Genomic DNA, 13,288 nt, shown 5'->3' with positions numbered 1-13,288 from the left:
CGGCAGGAGGGAGAGGCAAAGAGAAAAGGTGTTAAGAGAGTTGAGGCTAAAGCGAAAAGCCGTGCCCTTGAGCTCATCTCTCATTTTTCTAATGGGAAGAAAATAGCAGTGGTGACAGGGTGGATTCATGTTCACATGTTGAGTGAAAAGAAATTAAATGAGAACGGGAAAAGGTCTCATTTTAAAAGTAAGCAAAAAAATTGTTAATATCTATTTTCTGTAACAGGCAGAAATTGTCTGCGTTCACAAAATTTACAAGCTACTAATTCACACAAATCACTGTAAATACAAGTGTTAAAATATTATTTCAGATGCAACTACAACTCATTTAAGCCATTTAAATAAAGAGTTGGTAGCTAAAATTCCCACAGTTTCTGCTCTTTTTACATTATTGCATGAAAGTAAATGAACAAGTATCCAATAAAACCCTAAGATAAACGCGTCAGTGCAAACAAAAGCACATCAAAACGTCTGATAAAAGCACAAGACTTCATGCATAGTGTTTATGTGGCTACATCTGCTTGGATCTGGTGCTATTTTCCAGCTGGTGAAGCCAAGCAACCCATGAGGCTATTTGGGGTTTGTGTGTGTATAAGTGAGACACAGGAACAGCAGCTATAGCAAAGTAATCATTGTATCAGTGGTGCTATAATGGGCCCAGTGTGACGGCGGGACAGGGATGGCTGACACGGAAAAGAAAAGACTGTTGTAGCTGATCTTCCGTCACATAAGCTCACAGGCAAAGATGCAAAGCTACACTGATGTGACAAGGATGCACACGCACCATAAAGCGAGAACCCCAAAGGGTGTCTCTGTGTGGTTTAGTGTGTGAGTGTGTAAGCCTGGATTACTGTGCTCCACACACAAATCCCTCCAGTGTGAACGGGAGTTGGGTACAAGTGTAGCACCAATAACACCAGAATCAGAAGGTCAGTATTAGAAATGAACCGATACTGCTATTTGATCCTCACTACACTAATTATTCACAAGCTGTGCCAAATAAAACTAAAATATCTCAAAACCTAAACCGCAGATATGTCATATTTTGGCATTTTGAAAGAGATGAGATGAAGCCAAAGCGTTTGATGGGTAGTGATATGTAAAAGTTGGGTCACTAAGGAGCAAAAACGATACCAATGTTTTCCGATATTACATTTTAGGGCAAATATTGGCCAATAATATCAGACATCCCTAGATAGAAATAGAAATTTGAACAGTTTCATATTTGACACCACTCTGCAGCCCTCTGCCGACCAGAAACCGTACTAGATAGTTATGTGGAGCAGGTAGGTGTCCTATAGGGGGACCTGCTTTACGGCTGTTAGCTGTAATACTGGAGGTTAGCATTTTCAGTTCGACAATCGTCAATAAAAATCACAAGAAGAAGAAAAAGAAGCTATTTTTGTTGGTATCATAGCAGAGTCTGGAAGTACAAGTAACCCCAAAATTCCACTATCCCCACTCCGCTCTGGCCCCGCTTTCCGCTGCCGCTTGCTTCCAAACTCAAATTATACTGTACCCGCTCTACAACGGCTCCGCACCGGTGCGGACACCTGAGGTGCGCAAACAGGCATGCGCGGGATTTTCGAGATCTTGCGATACAGTCAGAGCAATAAACACGGAAGTTAGATCCAAACACCCGTTGTGTGGGAGAAGCATCGAAATGAACTGTTTAATCTGCCCATCATTTGTGTTGAGAGATCAGCAGTGTTTGGATCAACAAAGGGTGACTACTTTGATGGTAGAAACTGTATTTATGGCTTATTTTTGTGCATTTAAAGTTCAGCCCATCGATTTATTGTGAAATGACGGAAGTTGTGCTTGCTCCTTTTCCTGTTGGGCGGTTGTGATTTCTGTCCATTGACTGCGGAGGTGCTCCGGCGTCCGGCAAAAATAGAATCGATCCTATTTTTGCCGGATGGCGGAACGGCGGGCGGCGCACTGCGCCGCACAGCCGCAGTTGTGGAACGGCTCTGATTGACTACAACAGGACCGATTTTGCTGCGGAGTTCGTGCCGGAGCGGAGCGGAGATAGTGGAATTTTGGGGTAAGAGAGTAATGTCTTCGGAGGTGAAGCAAAGAGCTAAAACCAGGGAGAACATCGGCGCAGCCTACACTAGTTTGGGGAAGCTAAAGGAGGCTACAAAAACACGGATGATCTGGCTTTGTTGCTACTGGACTTATGAGTAATATTTTTTTCTCTCCAACAGTGGGGATCTTTTAACTTTGTAGTTTTATTTAGTATTAGGTGACTCATGCTACTGTTAGCTCGTTGCTAGCACTAGTTACAGAAACTGTAATTTTACTTTCAACCAGTAGGGCGGAGGAGCAGGAAGCTGCTCTGAGTTACTTTAATGTGTACATTTCCCCATTGTGGGACAAAAAAAGTCTAGTCACTCATAAAATAATGTATGAACGCAATTCAATCTAAAACTAACGCAAAGGCTACATAAACACAATCAAAACATAGAAACACAAACAAAAACATCAGTTTGGGCTCTTTTTCTCATATAGGATTCCAACAAATAAAATAAGTTTTATGTCTAAAAGAAAAGACTAAAGATTAAATAAACTTCATCTTCAGGCTAATCCTCTCACATAACACACCCGATGTCACCTCATTCCTCGTAAACACCTGCTACAGAGGTTTACACACATCGACGAGTGTCCGTGGCTGGGGAAAGACGTGAACTGTGCATTTAAAGGGGTGGGGCCTGAACTAAATGAAGCAAAAAGTAGACAGAGCGGGACATAGAGAACCAAAGCAAGTGAGAACAAGTTGATTCACGGCAGAGAGTAACTCAGATCAGACCGCACTCATTCTTAATGAGGCAGTCATTACTTCCTGTGCTTCTGCAGCTCTAATATGAACCATCAGATCATATTAGGAACTCGGTGGTGCATAAAGAGACCCTGAACACGAGACGTAACACTTAAACATAAAAGTCAAATCTCCATTAAAATATCTTAAACTCACACTTTCCCACCTGCCTTGTTAAATAAACTACGATCTATAGGACTTTTTTTGTAATAAGCACACGGTTTACTCTGATTCTAAATGATTGTATCACACCTAAAATATCTACTCTTAAGTTAATCATCAACAGGCAACGTTTGAAAGCTGATTTTTAAATCTGGGAGTCCAGGCGGCCATTATCTCTCTCCAAATATTTACCCTGTTTCAACATAGCTGAGCTGTCTGTGCTGTACCAGCCAGATAGATAGGCAACAGAAAGGGCCGTACTTTGGGGTTAAGGCCAGGTCTAAGGCTGGTCAACACCCATTCGTGCACAAACGCACTGGTCCAAGACCAAGACCAACACCACAAGAGCACAAGTGTGTGTTTTCTGTGTGTGTAACATTAAAAACACAAGCTAAAAAGAGACAGTGAGTAAGGGAACTGACTTGGTTTGGGTGTGACCTGCTCAGCTATGCACTGGTGATCATGTGAGACCTGTTCTAATTATATACTTCTCAAGAAGAAGGTCGATCCTCTCTCATGGGCTAGAGCCTGTGCACATGTCCAAGAGGGTCCACGGATGTGTGCAAGCCTAGTAAAGGAGAGCAATATGGCTTCATGTTACACCGATCAAAGATTTTGCCCCATTTCAGCTGTTTTAAAGCAAAGTAGGACGACAGATCTCGCCAAACGTGCAGCTGTTTGTGGTCTTATTTGTGTGTGACTGTAAACAACAAATTCAAATCTTCTTGTTCTGTTTTTTTACTCTACTTTCTTTTTTTTTTTTGCTGCTGCTGTGGGCTTTTAGAAACCTGCTCTGCTTTTTATAATAAGATGAAAAAAATAGGACAAGCGGTTAAAAAAAAAGAGCATTGCTTAGCTATAAAAAGCAGAAATCCATCTGAAAATGAGTCCAAACTGGTAAAATAGGCCCCTTGGGTACTTCGAACAGCAACTTTCTCTTGGTGACCTTTACTTCAGTGTGAATGACAATCAAAACACCTCAACACACATCAGTATCCTTTAGCTCGTGGATCAGACCTCAGAACTGAAGGGACTGTGACCTCCAAACAGTTGGGAGAATATTGCTTCATGCCTTTGTAGCTTCTGTTAAAAGATTCCAGCTTTTCTTCTTTTTTGCAGTGCTGTCCAACATGTCTGTGGCTATTTATAACATTTTACTCCTGTTATTCATTCCCAAGAAGACATTAGTGTCTCTGAAGCACAGAGAGAAGGGGAAATAAATGACCTCATGCAGAATATTACCTCATGTGAAAACCTGTAAGAATATGGTGGCAACAGATATAAACCAAATCTATGGAATCTGCACTAAAGATGTTTATTTAAAAATAAGCTTGCACCCATGCAGGATTGTCTGCAAACACAGTTTCCTGGATCAACTTCTACATCTTGTTCTCATCTTGAATCCTAAACTGCTCACACACACACACGATGACAACAAGTCACCAGTGTTTGCAGGATAGAATAAAAACAAATATCACACAGCCAGACCATTGTGTGCATATGTTAATACTACAAACTTTGGTTTGAGGTTTGCCCATCTCTAGAGAGCTTCGTTTGAAAGAGCGGCTGTGAGAGAGTGATAGAAAATATAGGTGTTTGTTTTCCTGCTATCTAAAAATGGAAAATGGCTGCATTCTGTTTCCTAAATCTGCCCCAAACTGTGCTCAAAAACACAAACATGCTCAGAGACACTCACACAGCTCCCCTGTGGACAGCCCTCAGGCCTTTGCACAGGAAGTGGTTTGAGTGAGTGAGAGCTCCATGGTGACGCTATCACCAAGCTCCTCTTTAGCAGTTAAGATGTGAAACATAAAGGACACCCATGTGTGTTTGTGTGTATGTGCCTTTCTGTCTAAACACAGCAGAACTTGCCTGGAAAGTCAGCCGATATGTGAATTTATACACACAGAGCAAAATCATTCAGCTTCTGCTGCTGTCCGTCTAGATTTCTGGGCTGCTGCAGCGTTTTTCACTAACGGGTAAATGTGATTAGTACTGCAGCGTAATCATCAATAAGAGCAGTTACTGTAAAGGTTAACATCTGAATTCCCTTTAAGGCTCTTTGTGCTTTAATGAAACATCAGAAAACTGCTTCCTGAACTGAAAACAAAGCAGCATTCCTCCTCCCCCTTTTGACTTCAGTCACATGACCGGAAATAGGCAGTTCTAAGATGAGCACATGTTGTGGCCAGATGTAGAACACTTCAATTTTGCAATTCTACAGTTCCTCAAACTGCCTGAGTTTATATGACCTCCCCACTTCCTTCACACCATTTTCCCGTCTTACCTTTAGCGAGTCGAAGCATGCGATCACCCGTCCGTTGTCCACCTGGCAGCTCTTGGCCGGATGAGCGAACTTGCACTCTTGGTCGGAGCGCGAGCAGGTGCCCCTCTGAAACTCCCGGCATACCTCCAGTGTCAGCCACTTTGTGTCCCGGATATGTGCTATGTTTATCGCCATGGCAATGCTCTTGTTATCTTTTAAAAAAGGAGTATTCCTTGCAGAACTGTGTGGGAAAAGTTCTTCTAGTGTTTGTTTTTCCACAACCTTAAGAGTCTAAAAAGAATCAGTAGATTGAGAGAGCTCTTTTTCCAAAATGAAATGTTGCAGGACAATATTTGTTGTGGATGTTAATGAGTCATTTTATCGAGACGCCTCCTTTTGGCTTCCTTCCGTCTCTTTATTGCTTACTCATCTACTACTGAAAGCCCTCTGGTTAGGTGCGATGAAGCAGGCAACGAAGGTGACAGTCTGCTTCAGAATGATTAAGGACACTGAGCGGAGGCTTCGAGGGTCAAAGGCGATGGTGAAAGGCAAGGTGTGTGAAATGCTGCGTGGGCCTGGTGGTGTGCTGGGCTGCAGTGGTAAGGCTGGTCAGCTGGTGATGAGCAGCTGGGTGTGGGTTTGGGGAGGGGGTGTGGCTGTCCGGCGAGGAGAGCTGAGGCTGGAGTCCAGCTGTGTGCAGCGGTGGATGGTGATGGTTGAGCAGGGGCAAGTTGGAGCTTAGGCAGAGACGAGGGTGCGGTCGCTGTCCTTTATACTCGTATTACTGAGGCAGCAAGCGAGCGAGCGAGGGGGGGAGGGTGGAGCTTCAGCTGTAGAAGCAGGTCAAAGCTGCAGCAGACATCAGGGAAGGCACTTCCTCTGAGGAGAGAGGGAGATAGAACGGCGGGAGAGACAGATTAGTCTAACGTTTCACATAAAAACAAGTTGTCCAGCTTTTTTTTTTAAGAATCTGCTGCATCTTTTAGGTCATGCCACTGCAACACAATGCAGCTTTGCAAATGAGGAACATGTAAAAATGTTAAAAATGCAGGGGTGTCAGCTGAAACTAATGAAACTTTCACCCTGCCTTGCACTCTAAACACACATTGCACACACACACGCTCATCGCGCCACAGCACTCATACTCACACACAAAACAGCACAAAGCGTCTATTCACAACTATCCGCCTCTTCCAATCGACGCAGGACAGAATCGGATCGACTCCTGTGTCACTTGCAACCCGGTGTGGCGAGGCCGGCCATTATTAATGCACTTGGAGGTGAAAGAGAGAGGAAGAGAGTGAAAGCAAAGAAGGGGGAAGTTGAGGCAGGGCATGAGGGAGAACAGTTTAGTCATTTCTTTTCTTGTGAAGTCTTGTGAGAGTGGGAACCAATGAGAGCCTGCACAGTTGCAGCAACATTCTGGGCTAAGGGCCAGGTGAGGGCAGGGGGAGGAGCCAACAGGAGGCTGACCTGCCTGCTGCCAGAGAAAAACGCACACAGGCTGAAATTATCACTCTGTTTAACATCTCTATGGCCACTTGCTGCCTCATAAACAGGTAGTAAATCAATCTGTCATGCAGCAGCTCTTAAAAGATCATTCTTAGAGAGTATTTTAGGGAAGCAAAAACACCAACATTACAAAACATACGACAGGCGTCTAATTATAATGCCAACTTTGTCACTTTCAAAGAAGAAAGGCAGGTGTTTTTACTAAAGACTTTGAGTGTTACATATTTTTGATGTTGGAGGGGAATTTGCATGATTGTGCTCTGGGGGGGCCCATTCTGCTCTTATCATGCAGCCGGCGTGAGGCGCCACACCCTTGCGGAGAAATCACTTTTCCATGAAAACATGTGCACTTTTAGCAACGCCGCTAACCCTACAGCACAGCCAATCAGCACCCTGGAGAAGCACGAGCCACAACGACCCACCAACATGGACGCATCACGTGCTCAGAGACAGACAGACAGAGAGGAAGGGAAGAATACAACTTTGGTGTTTATTACCTTAGATGACCCCTAAAGGAGCTCCAGAACTGAGGTGACCTTTGGAGCAGCAGCACGATTATATGCAAATATTACAACGGTCCTGTTGTTGCTTTGCAAGGTGCATGTAAAAAAATAACCTGCTACACACACAATTAAACTATTTATTGAAGGAAAATTACCCTTTTAGGAAAGTTTTTGCAATGGATTTAATCAAAACATTAAAAAATATAACTTTAGACTGAGGTTAACTTGGCTCTTGTCTTTTTGTGGAATGAAAAACCCTCCCTGTGCCATGTTTTTGTTTACACAGCCTAGGGTATGTTTCTGTTCCCATGAACTCTTGTTTACATCAAATCTTTCATCATTTCATCTTCACTCCAGTAAAATGGCCGACCATGGCTGCTGTTCATCAGCGATCCCGTGTTCCCCGGGACCCTTGGGCTCCATATCACATAATGTTGATGTTTTTAGTGCAAAGTCGTCGCCTGATAAGTCCGGCTGGCAGTCGTATCCCTACACAAACACACGCTGTGGCTTTTCCTGGACTTTTGATGAACAAAAGCCACAGCTGGACACCGTTAATGAGGTGGAACAGAGTGCCTATTTAAAGATGTTTTTGACTGGAAGCACCCAGCAACTGTCTTCAGTAGAATGAAAAATGTTATGACTTAATGCATGAGAGAAATGAAACTGATGCCTTCTGATTTTGTCGATCAGTTTCCATGGTTTTCTTTTAGAAAGCATTTCTGTGACAGTGTGATAATGAGCCTCGCTTATGGCCCATCAAGTCTGGGCCTGTACATCCTTGCCCTATCGATTTCTTCATTCGTGTGGTCTTTCCTTATCCAATGTAATTCCACCTTAACATTTGGTGACCTTTATCCCATGTTTATCGATTCCAAATAGAAAAATGCTGAATATTCTTTTTGCGCTCATATTGTTTTTGACTCTTTCGGTCTTATGGGGCTTTCCATAACCTCTGATCCATGCACACATCAGCATGGCTGTCTGGCCCACCCTCTCTTCTAGCATCCTCAGCAGCTCTCCCTCAGCCTCCAAGGTCTTGCAAGCTGGTGCAAGGTCAGTCAGAAAGGAGGATGGGAAACGGTGAGGGAGAGCAAGCTAGAACGTCCGTTTGTTTCCTATTACCCTTTAAGAGGCGGGAAAAATGACATCAGTCTCAATCAAAGCATCCTCAACACCTCTCACAATCATGACTTAATGGTAAACACAGAATCTGCACATCTTGTTTTTGAGCCACTAAACAGATCATCTTTAGAAACAAGTGTGTAAAGCAAAAAAGTAAAGACAACATTTGACGGCTTAAACTAATTTAGAGGTTATCTAAGGACAGAGAGCTTTTTGTCTGGAGGACGTGTCTCGACTGATTAAAAGGCTGAAGCTATCAATGCACCGCAAAATTCTGAGGTAGTGCTCCACTGGTGTTATTTCAACACCAGAATAATAATTTAAAAAAGCAGGGAGTGGTTCGTAGTTATGATAAGACTTCCCGATAAACAGTTTTAGTTGGGTGAGTATAGTTTTCTAGACTTTGACACTGTACGTCATGAGCCATTATCAGTTTGGTATCTTGCAATTTTGCTGAAAGTGATCCAGATTCTCACAGAAATGTCTACATGTTTTCATAGTTCTGAGAAGTGGCAGCCTTTGTGTAATCTTTGTAATAAATAAAGAAAGTAGTACTGTTTATCTATTAAAACAATGCTTTTAGCCCAAGCTTTGACTGCAGAGGCATTCTGGTTTACTGATTTTCAGTAAAAGGAAGTAGTTTTAGCATTTTGACTGAGGTGGAGTCAGGGTGACAGTTTGCTGATACAGGCCATCGCGGTGGAGGCAGCTGTAGGAAATGCACTCCTGGCTCTTCAGGTTGTATTGCAACTTGTGCTTGGAAAATCATGTGTCAATATTGTTTTTGCTGACCTTTACACGGACATCCTCGGATGCCTCTATTGACACATGGATGCTTGGATGTTTATTTTAATTTCTGCAGATAATCAATGAACTACACCTGAGTATTGAGTATTCCTCATTGCGGGTGGTAGTTGCAGTGAAGTTTGCATAAAGAAGCAACACGAGTAAAATGCCATTGTTGCTTTTAAAGGTGTGGTTCACTGAAAAAACTATTTTTAATTATTTTTTCTGATTATAATCAGTCACTCTGCAGAATTAACATGACAAAAGTCTCCTCAACCTATCTCCTGCTTAGCTTCTGACAGAAAATAGACAGTGAAATGCTAGGATTTGAAAATCCTCACATATCTATGTCACACTGTGGATTTACATTCATGGCCTCGCCCATCTTGGCTCACGCCCGCCCACAGGAAGGCTTTTTTTTGCAGCGAGGAGAGAGAGTGGACAGTATCTTGGTTATAGTGACTCCGCAACATGGTTCAACACGTCCTGTTAGCCAATCAGAAGCTAGGTGTGTGCATATCATTAATAATAATGAGTAACCCTGCTGTTTTCAGCCCACCTCTGCACCAGCAAACTTCTGCATCTCAGAACAAGAGCATCATAGCTTTTAAATAACTCATAAGGCATTGATTTACAGAACACTGCAAATGTATTAAATAAACAAGTAAACCACACCTTTAAACACACTCGCCTTAAATGGATAGTCAAGAATCTGAATTGGATGTCGCCATTTTCATTATTCTCGCTCTGCGTCTTATGATAGTTATTAGATCATCTCAACTTGTGTTTTACTGAGTTATTTGTCCTTCAGTTATATAATTGGGCTGTGAAAGTACAGCTTGAGCTTGGAATGCAAAACAAACAATGCCTATTGATTCCTCTAAGAGCAAACCTCTGGGGACAATGAGATCTCTTGTTTAGCATACATAGACTGAGCTATGCACGCACGCACGCACACACACACACACACACACACACACACACACATGGACCTCTGTCTGTCCGAACACTGATTATTCTTAAGATGCGGTGAATATCTAGCTATGTGCAACACTGCAGCTTTGTGCACACATGTTGTGTGTGAAGCATGTGGGGAAGTGAACACAGGAGATGGTAAGATGAGTGGCTCAGCAAGGGTCTGATTTATGTCAATGAAAACTCAAAAACTAAAGATAATTTGCAGAAAAATACATCTGCATGGTGTATAACACGTATAGGTGTACATCACCTAGGAGCAGATTCTGCAAAAGGGCAGAGGAAGAATATGTTGTTGAGAAAATAAAGGGGCTGAAAAATCACCAAAACACAGATTGTGTTTTTCTTCCGTGAGCTGCCAGATTTGGAAGTTATTCCTGTGACAAAAATAACATATTTTCAGGCAGTGAAGCAATATTGTAGACAAAAAAAGATTAGCATTTGAATAGGCCTTCTTGCCAAAAGTACATTATTAGCTCACTCTCACTCTATGATGTGCCAAAAATCTTTACTTATGGTTTTTCATCAGTCAAAGTAATAATTTATATAAATCATTAACAAAAAGGCAACTAATCATGTCTGATTCCATCTGCACACACACATACAAACCACATCTGACCTTATTTATCTGTGTATTACACACAGGACCAATTTCAGCTCTTCAGCTTGTCGATAATAGTTTCAACAGGTGAGTCAATTTTTTTTAAATGAGGCTCTGCTGATGCATGCACCAAGTCTCGCACTGATTGATTTTGTTTGGGCATGCACCTACTAGGACAAACTCGACCATAATGACTGAAAACAAGGCTTGGTATTTGGAGTTTGGGAATGAAACACGATGGGAGCATTTTAAACATTTTAGCTGTCTGTCTCTTGTTCCCAGACGAAGTGCTTCGAGTCGAAGAATCTGATGGAAGCATGAAGAAAAACACGAACACGCTGATGCTAATAAGTGTTCCTCTAAAGAATTTGCTAAAGAAATAACTAGACACATGGCCAAAAAAAAGCTGCTTTTAAACATCTTTGTGTTGTATGTTTGGTCTGATCCAAAGCTGGCCACTGGTTTTAAACTACAATAATGTTTTAGACACAACCCTAGACTAATGAGCATCATGTAAGCTTAAAGAGTTGGTAATTATAGGCGTTACAGCTGCTGTAGGACTGCTCTTAGGCTACCAAAGCTGCGAGGAACTAATGTGAGGAAAGGTTGAGATGTGGTCCTAACATCGAAGGAGCAGTTGGTGTAATTAACCTGTCAGTGCAAAGTCAATTATTCACATGATCCTGTCTGTAAGGCAGATCTTAAATAAACAGCAGCTTGCACAAATATTCTTATACAAAAAGAGGTGTTTATATTCACATCATCTAAGCATGTTGCTGAGTCAACCTGCCGTGGGGGTTTTATGCAGCCTTCACTATGCCACACATCTGTCTACATTCTGCCTGCAAACATCTGTGCATATACTGCGTGTGCTACTGTCTTAGCCACCAGCTCAGTCACAACAACAACATTCCTCACCATTGCCCCAACCGCGGCCATGCCACCAACAGGAAGCTCAGAGAGGCACAGAGGTGGAAGAGGGCAGAGGTGGTGAAGGCAGCAACAAAGAGCAACGTTTTTTCTTTCTTTAAAAAAAATAAACAGCATCATAATTGGTTATTTTTCAGATAATTTTGGACTCAGAAAGAGGAAACGCCAACCAAAGGCAACATGAAAACTGTTTTGTGTGCTAAAAATACTGAACAGTAAACTATAGTACTTTTGCAATGTTTAAACCAGACTGATGAGCTACGACAAACAAGAGGAAGGAAAGTACTACAGCGTAATGTCAAAATATCTCTCCGAAAGCTTCAAAAAAGTATGACACAACTTACTTTTACTCCCAGTTAAACACCAACCAGTAAACTTGCTCCATTTAATGGATTTCCTTCTTGTCGTCTTTCCTTCTTAAACTTTCTTCTTCCTTTCAGCTACTCCCCCTTTTATCAGACGCATGCAAACACTCGCTCAGCCACACACACACACACACACACACTCCCACAGACAGAGTCAACCCTCGAACACACTCTCTCCTCCCGCGACCCGAAATGCTTGGCAAGATTCTACCGTACTGAAATACTGCTCACCATATAAGGCAGCAACAGCTTCACATGTCACGCATAATCTACATATGTGGGGCGGGAGTTTGCCTTAACACACATTAGAAACACACACATGTAAAAGCATGCTTCCCACCTTTGGGCTGACGCAGCGCGTGTGTGTGTGTGTGGGGAGGGGGGGGGTGTTAAAGAGATTTTTCTCTCTTTATCATTCTCTGTGTTTATCAAACCCTCTAGGATCATTCCCAACATGTCCAGTGTTGAGTCAGATGGAGGGAATGAAACCTGAGTGGGTGATCTACTGATCTTCTCGGCTGCTTCCTGGAAAAACCACGGCCCTCCAAAAACACACACACGCACACACACACACACACACACACACACACACACACACACACACACACACAAGCAAAATTTCTTGCTAAGCAGCGCTATCTTCGGGAAGAAGTTGACTGATCAGAGCCGACAATGTGTCTTTCATAGTGTGTGTGTGTGTGATCATGTCTATAAAACAAGCCATAACAAATACAAGTTAGCCCTGTGGTAACACACACACACACACACACACACACACACACACACACACACACACACACACACACACACACACACACACACACACAGTCTCCATATCTCTACCTGTGCTCTGCTGCATGGACTCCTGTGAAGACAGAAACCTCTAGACAACCCAGTGAGACAGGGTGGAGGTTATGAAGCCAGCTCTTACCTCTCCCATTGCTCTCCCGTCAGTGTGTGTGTGCTTCCGCGTGTCGTCTGGCTCGGTATGTTTATGCGTGTGTTCAGACAGGCCGCGACAGCAGACCCTTAGGCACCGGCTGGACCATTCTCAGGCAGGCAGGCAGATCACAGCAAGCCAGAGCGACTGGCGGAGGAGAGGCAAGCGAGGGAGCGAGTGAATCAGCAGCAAATGAGTAGAGGAGGTGTGCAGAGCAGAGCACCACGGTGGAATAGAGAGAGAGAGAGAGAGAGAGAGAGAGAGGGGGAGAGAGCAAGAGGGAGGGAGAGGTGGTGCAAGTC

At 43.1% G+C, this 13,288-nt stretch overlaps 1 protein-coding gene across 15 annotated transcripts in view; it reads right to left on the bottom strand.

Moving 5' to 3' along the window:
- LOC107384033 (muscleblind-like protein 1) overlaps window positions 1-13,288 on the bottom strand; it is a 38,281-nt gene that overhangs the window by 19,964 nt on the left and 5,029 nt on the right. For 13 of the 15 annotated variants that reach the window (XM_070541698.1, XM_070541699.1, XM_070541701.1 and 10 more), the window contains exon 1: window positions 5,271-5,676. The exons of 1 other annotated variant lie outside the window; for it this stretch is intronic. In XM_070541698.1, coding sequence (XP_070397799.1) covers window positions 5,271-5,444 — 174 coding nt within the window. In that variant the 5' untranslated portion in view covers window positions 5,445-5,676. Of the gene's footprint in view, window positions 1-5,270; window positions 5,677-12,977; window positions 13,119-13,288 lie in introns of those variants that run through there. One more of the 15 variants, XM_054739877.2, reaches the window with a different exon arrangement.

This window comes from Nothobranchius furzeri, chromosome 11 (assembly GCF_043380555.1).
Source record: "Nothobranchius furzeri strain GRZ-AD chromosome 11, NfurGRZ-RIMD1, whole genome shotgun sequence".
Lineage (NCBI taxonomy): Eukaryota > Metazoa > Chordata > Actinopteri > Cyprinodontiformes > Nothobranchiidae > Nothobranchius > Nothobranchius furzeri.
Note: the sequence above shows the minus strand (reverse complement) of the source record. Positions and strands in the feature narration are given on the sequence as shown.